The 12,058-nt window shown below is 38.1% G+C and overlaps 1 protein-coding gene across 2 annotated transcripts in view; it reads right to left on the reverse strand.

The window, feature by feature from the left end:
- Mmadhc (metabolism of cobalamin associated D) overlaps positions 1-12,058 on the reverse strand; it is a 17,932-nt gene continuing 5,874 nt past the window's right edge. For both annotated transcript variants that reach the window (NM_001004280.1, XM_087653077.1), the window contains 4 exon segments: positions 1-508; positions 1,302-1,388; positions 7,809-7,939; positions 8,874-8,979. In NM_001004280.1, coding sequence (NP_001004280.1) covers positions 314-508; positions 1,302-1,388; positions 7,809-7,939; positions 8,874-8,979 — 519 coding nt within the window. In that variant the 3' untranslated portion in view covers positions 1-313.

Below are 12,058 nucleotides of genomic sequence, written 5' to 3' on the forward strand. Positions count from 1 at the left end.
TCATAGACAAATGTATGATTTATTTTTGGAAAAAATAATTAAAATTTTCCCAATAAAGGGGAGAATTAACACTAAAAGACCACACATACCCTGGTTACAAGTTGATGATCTCATTTTTCATAATATGGAAGTGTTCAATGTACTCCAGAATATGAACTAGCATTTGCAATTTTGAAACCCCAAGTCACCTGTCCCTGTAAACCCATAAATGATGAAATAAATACCTAGAAACCAGAGTCCTCTAGAAGCTGCGGTCCATGATAGAGCAATCCGTTACGGACAGACAGTGCTGCAATTGTCACAGTGTCACCTGCTAGTCCCCACTGAGCTTCCTCATGATATGGCTGTCTGCTGTTGCATTAGTGAAGATACTTCCCACAACCACATGAGTGCCCCAGAGACCATGACGGATCACTTTACAGCAGCCAAGGTCATCAACAGAGAATCCTAAATGCCGGTACCGTTCATCTGTTTCAAAAAGTGTGTTGTTTGTATATGGTCCAAAAAACTGGAGGAAATAAGAAATGAAGTAATGTCTTCATTAGAAAGATACTGTAAGAAAATTTATGTGAATGCAAATGTTCATCTGTTTCAATGTATTTTTTAGCTAATAAAAAGTGACCTGCAAACCCAAACTATTCTAACCCACCCTTCCCAGTTCTTATGCATGCTGGAAATAGAAAATGCATCATTTAGTAAATTTCAAGCTTCCTAGAAGTGGATGTATAACATTATCCAAACTTAAAGATAATGAAATATGAAAGGGAACTAAAGGAAGATAAAGTCTTTTAGTCTACATGATACTGTACTTGACTGAGTATGTACTTCAGAAAGTATGTATTTCTATCTTAAAATTAAAAAATAAATTTATTACTTCTTGTGATTGAAGTACATAACCACAACTGTATAAAAACTTCCAAAAAGTCACTTCTCTAATTTTTTGCACTTTATATTTTCTTAACTTCAACATATTTTAGTCCTTTAAGGAACTAGACTAGACCACAGTTCTTTCTAAGCTTCAGCTTACAGAGTAAACACACACACACACACACACACACACACACACACACACACACACACACACATGCACGCACACACCTTATTAACAAAAACAATGCTGTATATGTCTCCTAGAATAGTGAAACCAATGGACTTATTTCCTATACTTTGGATAATATTTTGAGTTGTAAAAAGTCTAAATGGATTGGCCAAAACATTTACAATTTTTTAATAAGTTATAATTTTATAATAAGAACTGCATCTACTCCATATAATATGGCTTTCAAAATATATATACTTACTGCCAAACCAGACGACGGGTCAATGAAGTCAGCCCAGTATCCTTCAGCCCGAAGAGCATAGCAAATTTCCTTAGCACCATTAATGAACTGCAGGGAAAGGGTGAAGTCAACACTCAACCCAGCATCACTTACATTGGTTTATATTTCTTAAAATAAAATGCTAAATGAGTATGTTTTGCTTCAAAGAAAACTATCAGATTAATAAGACCTAAATGTTGTACTTTTCTTCAAATTTCTTTTATTAACTCATATGTCCTAAATTTCAAACTATAGCTTATTTTTTTATATGATTAAGATCACAAATAAGCAAAAAGTAAAAAAAAAGAAAAAGAAAAAAAAAGAAAAGAGCTAAGCTAAGCTATCTACTGGTTAATAGAGGGTGTGAAAGAGGGCTGGAAAGCTGGTCCTATGGTTAAATGCTGCTCTTCCAGACGACCTCCATTTGACTCTTAGCTCCCACACGTCAGCTTACAAGTGTCTAACGTGCCAGATGCCAGTTCTAGCAAATCTGACTTCCTCTTCTGGCTTCCGTGGGCACCAAGCACAGACATAAATGTAGCCAAAACACCCATAAATAAATAAAGCTGTAAAAGATTCAATTACTGTGTGTCCTTTAAATGTATCCATCCACCCATATAGCCACAAAATATTTCTGAAAAGGCAATTAAAAATCTATTAAAAAGGGACTGTGACAGTTCAATCATGGAGTTTGCCCAGGGCCCTAGGATAAACCACTAGCATATTACATAAAATAAAATAGAAAAACCTGAAGAGACGAGTAGTTGGAGCAGAGGAATAAATGCATAGATATTGTGTATACATGTGAACACTCCATGTTCAGAGCAGGATGTTGATCTTACTATCTTGATTTCTATGGCGTACTTGCCAACCAGAACTGTAAGTAGTGAAAAGCTGAAGTCTAGACTATCCTGCTGACAAAAAGCACAACGAATGTCTAAAACCAAAGAACATGCCTTTAACTCTGGTTGGAACAGAGACCAAAGCTCTATAGCCTGTTGAAAGCTATAAACTGATCAAAATATGCAAGGCAACTATTCTTATGTTTCAGAAGTCTTGCTGTTTGAGAAAATAGGAGCAAATGTCTACCTTTATCTCTGGATACATATTTAAAAGCATGAGGCGCATGCGAGATTTTGGCAACCTGATACAAGCTAGGGTCTCCTAGGAGGAGGATGAGAAAATGTCTCCCTTAGATTAGCCTGCAGGCAAGTTTGTGGGGGCTTTTCTTGATTAATCACACACATGGAGGATTCAGCCTATTACGGATGGTGCCACCCCTATAGAGGTGGGCTTGGGTTAAGTAAGCGGGCTGCACAAGACCTGGAAAGCAAGCCAGGAAGCAGTGTTTCTCCATGGTGTCTGCTTCAGTCCCAGCCTCTAGGTTCCTGCTTTAAATCTCTGCCCTGACTTCCCTCAGTGATCACCTGTGATCAGGACATGTAAGCTACATAAACTCTTTTCTCCCAGTTGGGTTGGTGTTAATTGCAGCAACAGACAGTAATCTAGGACACAGTGGAGTCCAAGCAAAGTGGTGATGTCACTGAGTTTAGGAGGCAAAACAGTGAGACTTCTGGACCGCTGAACACCTGCGCTTTGTCTGGCCGACTCGTGTGAAGAGGCAGACACACACCAGGCTCCTGAGTAGTAAGGACCCTGGCTACTTAGCAAATGCTGAGCAGAGTAGCAAGAGACAAGACTATTCTAACAGGCTGAGCAAAGGCCCACTTGAAACTTGAGAACTGAAAGGTAATTTGCAGCAATTACACAGGCTGGGCAACATGGATTTCTGGTCCATCAAGAGTGAACAGACACCGCACTTCTGACATTTAGCTGACACTGACTCTAATGGCCAGGACGCAGGAATGCAGAATATATTCTACACCAAACACTAGCAAGTTATAGTCCCAGAGCAAGTCAAAGTCACTTTGCTGGCACAGCCACATCTATTCATTTATCTAACATCTATGGATGCTTTAACAGTGCTAGGCAGAGCTTATAGCTGAGATGGATTGTTCAAGATGCCTATAATACACAAGCCCCCATCTAAGTATTGATTTTCTATGGTTTTTGTTATCTTTGGTCAACTGCCCTCAAAACACACTACTGGAAATTATAGAAATGATTAAATAATTTGTAGGTTTTAAATGTCAAGCCATTCTGAGTAGTGTGATAGAAATCTCACAGTACTTGGCCAACCTGCCTGGGACATGAATCATCGCTTGGTCCACTGCATCCATACAGATGCTATCTACCTGTTAGACACTTAGTGAATGTCTTGACTATCTACTTGATTGTGGAGGTAGCCGAGTAACTGTGCAGAGTAATCGTTATTTCCCTTAACAATGACCCCACTGTGCAACATCAGTGATGCTTGGGATCAGCACATATCAAAAAAAAAAAATTCCTTTAAGCAAAAGGCAAAAGTATAAAAACGTATTTTGAAAGAGACCATATTCCCATAACTTTGTTTATAAACTGTTATTCTGGAGTGATCATTGTTAATCATTTAATGTGCTGCTGACATTAACAGCTCCATCATAGGCTTATAAATATACGCTAATCAAAGTTACGGTCTTGCTCTTATCAGTGGATAAAGAAGATGACTCAGGCTTGATAAAGTTTATGGGAGGCCACCATGTTGGCACTAATGAAGCAGACCAGATCAAGCTGGAATGGAATTATTCACACTACTGTCATATAATTAATAATCAAACTAAATTTAAAATAGTTTTCAAAAACAGCCAGAAGACTGACAGCAACCAATAAGAAGGGCCCTTGTATACCTGAGCCAGCATGATAAACAGGTCCTCCCTATTCTGACCCTGTAAGAAGTAACTTTGATGAACCAGCCTGCTCCTTGTTCTGATTCTACCTTCCTCAGCCCCTCTCTCTACACTGCCAACATCTTCTGCTCAGCTTTCAAAAGGCACTTGATCTGTGTTAGAGACCAAGAAAAGCAGTTACATAAGGAAACTGGAATTTGGTTTGCTTTCTTGTTTGACTCTCAACTTAACATACCACAACTTAAGAGCCTAAGTCCAGCCTCACTTAGGAGTAGGTTCTATAACACAAAGCTGAGATCCGTTCACTCACAGGCTGCCAACTGATCATTCCATGCTCAGTACTGTGGACAAGCTCAGAGCTGCCATCACAGTATTGTCTGCTTTCTGTCTATAAATTCTGCCTGTGCAGATGGCTGGGTGAGGTCTCTAACTTCCTCTTCTGAGGGCTGTGCCATTGGTAAGTCACTTTATACAAATAACGTGTAAGTTTGCTTGCCACAAGCTTTTCTTTTATCAGAACTATCTATTATCATTTATTTTTTACATGTTTTACATAAAATTGTATGAGTCCCACACAGGCATAGCACCTACACTAATTTTTCTCTCCACATTTACTTGTAAACTGGTGATATATATTAAATAATGCTGTATTATCAGCCACACTTATCATTAACAGTTGTTGCTGTATTTCATAATCTTTTAAATCTTAAAAGTAATTATACCATACTCCAACTTACTGAAAAAAGTCATTCCTAAAAACTAAAAAGAACAAAACAATACAGTCAAGCATGTATAAACGTTACTAAAAGAATCTCATTATAAGCACCAGCAAATGTCTTATGATTTCTATTCATCAAAGGCAAACACTGACATCTGCTGGAAAAAAATCAGAATTGGACAAGGAGAATATGTTACAAGTAGTTCCAACAAACTCATTAACTAAAATGTTTCCCACAGAAATGTGGCTTGTACAAGTCATAGCCCACACTTGTCACAGGCATCTGAAAGGACTGTATTGGAGTGGATACCAGATTAGGTCAGAAGAATGAGTGCTGTGGCAGCACACTATGTGATAAAAACTAGTCATTTATTAAACTTTTCATATGTAAATAAGATGTCTGTTAATTTTGCCTACTTTAATTCTCTTAAATCTGAAAGTATGTCTGTTTGTAGATAAGGTCTCTCTTACTATGTTTTCCTGGCTATCCTAGAACTCACTATATAGGCCAGGCTAGCCTTAAACTCTCAGTGATCCACCTGCCTCTGCCTCCTAAGTGCTGGGATCAAAGGTGCAAGCTATCACACCATGCTGTATGCCTCTATATAATTACATTTTAATTAGGATATAACAAATATGCTACACCTGTCAAAACACTCTATGTATTAGTAAGCTCCATGTGGTATTTTGAGTAACATGTTATTATCATAAAATACTGCTGAACATGTAAGTTTTAATATATTATCACAAACGAAGAGAACCATCTAGTTAATCCTAATAAATAATACAATGCCCGACACTGTCTTGCATGGGAACCAGTAAGGGGATTTTTCAACTAGAGCAAGCTAAGGCACTCAAATCCATCCACAGTGGAATACTTTCTCTTGTCCTACAGAAAAATTCGTATTACCCATCATTAATTTTAATTACTATATAGTTTTAAATCGTTAAATACATATGAATATAAGTAAGTATCTGACATTTTATCTGATTGTTAAGAAATGCTAAGGTAGAAGGTAAGTTAGCATCATAGCATATATATTAAGTTAATTTCTGGGGTAGGCATGTCATAAGCATCTATCGAATTTAAAATGACAGTAATTCAGCCATCTTCTACCTAGGAGTCTAGGGAATTTGTGCTCATAAAAATGGATGTAACAATGATTTTCCACAGCTGTGCCAGTAACAGCAAAGTTGGATTTTCAATTTATAAATCACAAAAGAAATCTTAAAATAATTTCAAAATTTCTGTTTACTCATAATACAATGCATATTTGATAAGAAATAAAATATATCTACACATATTGGTATAGAAGGTATCAGAACATATCTGTAGGTAAAAGCAAAGGGCAGGAAAAAAGATGCACACATTATGGTTCCCTGTCACACGGTTCAGTGTTATTACTTACTCCTTAGAGGTGACTGGGTGGCTTCTTAGTATTTACTCGATATGTCACAGAGGGTACAGGGGAAATACAGGAAAGGGACGGGGTGTTGGAGTAATATATTTTAGAAAAATTCAGAAAAGGAATAAATAGAACTAAATGTTTCAAGAATATTAAGAAAGGAGGCACTGAAAAAACATTATTTAAGTCACATGTATGGCTATTTTGCCTGCATATGTGTCTGTGGACAATATGCATTATGGTGCTATGAAAGCTGTAATAGATCAATGGATGCCCTGGAACCATAGTTACAAGTCACCATGCGGGTGCTGGGTATCAAACTCATGTTCTCGGAAAGAGTAGCGTGTGCTCGTGACTGCTGAGCCATCTCTGCAGCCCCTGAAAGGAGCAATTTTCTTTCCCTTGAAAAAATGGTGCTATTTCTTCAGTGTTTGAAATACTTCACAGAACAAATGCAGACTAGAAAAGACAATTTCTCTCATGCAAAAGATAGCAGTTGCAGTGGCTAAATGCATTAGCGATAACTCAAGGATTACCAGTATGTACTGGTGTTGGGTTAAGGAAAAGAAATCAGACTTTATCTTTGGGTAATTTAACAGGGAGCCTGGATTTGAATTCTTTACTTGTCTCCCTGTAGCTGATGGCTTCTTGCTTATCTATAAATTTGTCAGCTCCATGAGTCTGAATCTGTTCCTGCCTGAATGTTGCTGAGTCTTATCTGTGCTATGTTCCTGTCCCCCACAAAGGACTCTTGCTCTGTATTTACACAATGGCACAGAAAAGCATCCCATGGGGAAGGAATGAAGGATACTTTACAGACACTAACAGAGTTTTACAAGGGATTAAGTCAGACTCCTACTGCACCAGAAACAATCAGAAAGACCAACATTCACTTATCAAATAGTATCCATGTGCTGTTTCCAACATTTATGGTGGTTACTTATTGGGTAAGGTTTCTTCCAAACTGCTGGCTGCTTTTAGGAAGTAATTACCATAACACAAACATACACATTTATTATTCTAGGTCAGGGCATTAAAGAGTACATCAGATTACAGCTATGCAGTAGGTAAGATTGTAAAAGTTGATGACATGGAAAATCCAGTCAGGTAAGGTTGCTGCTACATTGTTCATTTAAAGGCAGGTTTAAACAAAACAAAACAAAACAAAACAAAACAAAACAAAACAAAACAAAACAAAACAAAACAAAAGGCTGAAGGAGCTAGAGAGATGGCTCAGCTGTTAAGAGCACTGACTGCTCTTCCAAAGGTCCTGAGTTCAATTCCCAGCAACCACATGGTGGCTCACAACCATCTGTAATGGGATCGGATGCCCTCTTGTGATATGTGTGAAGACAGCAACATAAAGTGTGTGTGTGTGTGTGTAAATAAATAATTCTTAAAAAAAAACAGAACAAAACAAACAAAGCCTGCTGACTCTACAGTGTGATAGCAGTCTAAATCTGAACCTCAATGTGTACTATTAGTTCATGTAAGAGGGATTTTCATAATTTTGTGTCACCATGACTGGTGTAGTGGCATTTGATTATGACATTACATTACAAGGACATGGAAGAGTTACCTTCTCCAAGAGCGCCTCTCTCTCAATTTCTACCTCTTCACTCCAGACAGTCATGTCATGTTCAGTTTTCTGGGTTACAGTCAGAATCATCAGTTTGCTATTAGCCACCTCTGGAAAAAGTGACTCAAAATCTAAAAACAATAATATAAATCCCAAGAAGGAAACAAAGAGTTAGCTTTACACAAAGAGCTATAATCCCTAGAAATAACTTCCTCAGATGAAATTAAGTTATACTCTGCTAAGGCAGATTTACAAGCATATGCATATGCTGCTTTTGAAAAGGGAATTGAATGCAGCTTTACTGGATGAGCTGGAACAGGTTTTGCGTTTAACATCATTTTCAGCTTTTATTATTAAGAGTTTTCTGACCACTGGCTAAAGAGCAGAGAATACGTGACTGTGAATGCCCACCCACCAATAGGACCTGCACACCACACCAGCTCCCAGAACTCAGGAAGGATAGCACACGACAGGCCTTCTGTACCTAGGAGCTCAGAGAAGCTGTGCAGATAGAGGACCTGCAAAATGAAGACTGTTAACTTTCCAGCAGGAGGCAGAGAGAAGGTCACTAGTCTCCACCCCTAACTGAGGAGCTATGGACAGCTGATGGCATGGAGGGGAAGATAACCCAGTTTTCTTTAAGGATGTGGCTCCTGGTAGGCTGACCATGCTCTTGGCAGCACCAAATGGACTCCATAGTTTATGTTTTAAGAAGAGAAAGATATGGAGTATGATGGATAGTTTATGGGAAAATTTAGGTAGGTGGTAGGAGATCCTCAAGAACAGAAAGGAATGAAGATGGATATAATCAAAATTCATCATATGGATATAAAAATCATAGTTACAAGAGCAAAAACACGAAGTTTAAGGGAAAAGTTACTATAAATCCTATTATTCCTGTATTACTGAACATGAGTTCAGATGTCAGAGATCAAGCAATCATTTCTAGCCAGACATTATCTATCAACACACGACCTATAAGTACTCCGAGTCCCTCATTAAGCACAGGAAGACATCACTACCATTATCTAATACGCATTTTGAATGTCAATAGAGAAAGGATACCTCTCCGCAGCAGTTCGGGACACGTCTGGATGGCACACTCAACTCTGGCACTTTCAAAGTAAGTTTCTGCACTGCTGATCTCTTGCTCAACAGGTGCATTGCTATCCTGTGGGGACAAGGACAAGGATGAAGGAAAAATCTGAGTGTGAATAACATACTATATTTCTTAAGAATTTAACTTTATTTAAATTTTATTTAAATATTAAATATTTATGCTGATATTCTGGCATTTGATAGGAACAGAATTTGGCTAAGAAACAGGGTGTAACAGAAATGTTACAATGCTACCTTTTTGTGATATTTAGGTGACACTGAATTATTATAAAATTGTGATGATGCTAATTTAAAAAATTAGTTGAATCATACAGCTTTGGCTACAGAAAGCATTGAGGTTGAAATTTAGCCATATCTTATAATATATTAGGCCCTTTGAGATGAGTAGACAGTACTTAAAAAATAAAATATATTTTAAAGTCCAGCTTTTACTCTCAAATATAACATGTAGCAGAAGAAAAGCAGCATTTATAAAAATTGCAGTTCAACATGAAGTTGCCACAGTATTAAATGGAGTATTAAATGGAATGGAGTATGGGAGGCAACTGCTTTGAAAGCAGGATTCAGGAAAAGCTGAAATTGCACCAACCAATGTGGGTGTTTCCAGGTAGAATACAGGTTAGGAATTCAGGAGGAAAACAATGTGACAAAACTGTAAGGCTGCAAGTCCACTATTGCTGTTACTCTTTTCACTTTTCATATAAAGAAACAAAGGCTCAGAAAGATTAAATGACTTTCTCAAAGTCACAAACTAAGTGCTACAGCCAACACCTAAACCCAGATTCATTCTCTTTCCCTAGTCTACCATGCTGTATTATAATGTCCCTAAAAATGCGAGTAAAAGAAACAGGTCTTAAAGTCTGACAAAATTGAAAAGACAACAATAACTTAGGATAAAATTTCAGAATGGAAGAACAATGTGATTCTGACAGTATTTGAGGGGACATGCTAGAGAGGGAGGCAAGGATGGTCCTACAATAAATAAAATAAATATATTTATATAAAAATCATATTTAATTGCACAAATATATTAATTGTATAATTAAATATTAAGTTATACTATAAGTTATCTTAAAATTTATCTTAAGATAGAGGAAGGATAGCTATACTATTTATATGACTGATTATACTGGAATAAAGACAAACTTTAAGGGGATAAAAGGACCACTTCAGTAGTAAGCAAAAAATCTGGGACTTACCAGATATCCAAATAAAGACTAGGCAAATGTCAGAAATAATACTGACTTAGGAATTATAAATTTAGGAACTGAAAATGCTATTGAACTAGTGACTAAAGAATAACTTAAACAAGAAGATTAAGAACAGAATTTGTGGGAAAGATCAAGTATTTGGTACAAAAAGGAATGTTGAGTGAAAAAAAAAGGCACCATCCCATACTAGCTACTCTCTAGTCCCAGCGGTCTCTCTGCTTTCATGGTAGCCCACGTCATCAATAGTTATGCTCAGTTTATATCTGAGAGAAAAGAGCATTTCAGTTGGATAAAAAAGGGGAAAACGTAAATTGCTGTCTGAAGGAAGATGAGGGCAGGTGAAAGACAAGCCTGTGATTGGACAGTGGAAAAGGAGGGCAGGCTGAGAGTTTTTGAGAGGCGGAGAGAGATAGAAAAGGAGGAATGAAGATAGAGGAAGGGGAAGACATCCAGATTCCACGTGGTTTTAAATAGCCACAGGTAGCTATGAGTATCCTATAAGGGACGGATTACAGGACAATCTGTCTTATCTAGGTGGGCAGTTTATATCAATATCAATTGGCTCTGAGTTCATTGTGAGGATGTTTTGTGGGGTGAGGATTTACTGATGTAAATCTGATTGATAAATTACAAGCCTCTCGAGTTTTGGTTTACCGGGTTATGGGGATTTGTGACTGCTAACCACAGAGGGCGGCCAGCCGGGAATGTGGGCTGAATGGGCAACACGAGAGCCGCAAGACGGAAGAATGAAGAAATGAGGGGACTGAGCAAGAGCCATCTGACACAGGAAGATCCAGAAGTCAACTAAATCCCAAAGTCCTGGCAGCCAATACAACACATACTCTGAGGGACTAGTGTACCAAATAATGTAGCTTTATTAAAAAATCTGTACCAGCAGGAGCTGCTAAGGTGGTTCAAAAGCTAAGAACGTGATTGCTGTTGCAGATGTCCTGAGTTCAGTCCCTAACATCTACTTCATGCAGCACACAAGCTCAGAGGATATGATGGGCACCTGTACTCATGTGCACATACCCAAACACAGACGTATATGCCACATAATTAAAAATAAATCTTTAAAAACAAACAAAAACTCATTACTGTCACAAAAGCCGAACCAACCAACCACACCAAACACCCCTCTAGTTAAACTATGCAGCAGTGTTTTATCTTAGGAGGTTGACCGAAACTCTGAAATGTACGTAGCCTTCCATTTCCAAGAATAATGGTGAGCGGGACATGGTGGCGCATGCCTTTAACACCAGCACTTGGGAAGCAAAGGCCAGTGAATCTCTGAGTTAAGAGGCCAGCCTGATCTACAAAGTGAGTTCCAGGACAGCCCAGACTATTAAATATAGAAATCCTGTCTCGAAAAAGCTAAAACAAACGACAAACAAATAAAAACAAGAATTCTAGTTACACAATTATAACATAGGACTCAGAAAGTATTCTCATATAAACATGAGGATCTGAGTTTGAATCCTCAGCATCCACCTACAGGGCTAGGCATGGAGGCACATACATCTGTGTTCGATGTTGGTGGTCTTGCTGGTCAGCCTTGCCTAAACATAGAGCTGATCCAGTGACAGACTCTGCCTCAAAGAGTAAGGTGGAGAAGCAACTAAGGAAGATACCCCTGTATCAACTTTGGTCACCACTCATGCCCTCTTGAGCAAGTATACCTGCACACACACAAGCGCGCGCACGCACACGCGCACACACACACACACACACTCCAAAAGGAAAAAAATAGAAACAAAAACCCTCCTCTAATCCTTTAGAATTTTTTTTCTTTTCTTCCCTCCTAAATTCAAACATTTATACTGCTTTCTTTTTGGTTGACAAAACATAATTTCCTGAATGCATAATGTAGGTCAGGCTAGTTTTGAACCTACTTTCTAGCTTTCTCCTACTGGCCAAGTA

The sequence above is a fragment of the Rattus norvegicus genome, chromosome 3 (assembly GCF_021556685.1).
Source record: "Rattus norvegicus strain SHRSP/BbbUtx chromosome 3, alternate assembly SHRSP_T2T, whole genome shotgun sequence".
Classification (NCBI taxonomy): Eukaryota; Metazoa; Chordata; class Mammalia; order Rodentia; family Muridae; genus Rattus; species Rattus norvegicus.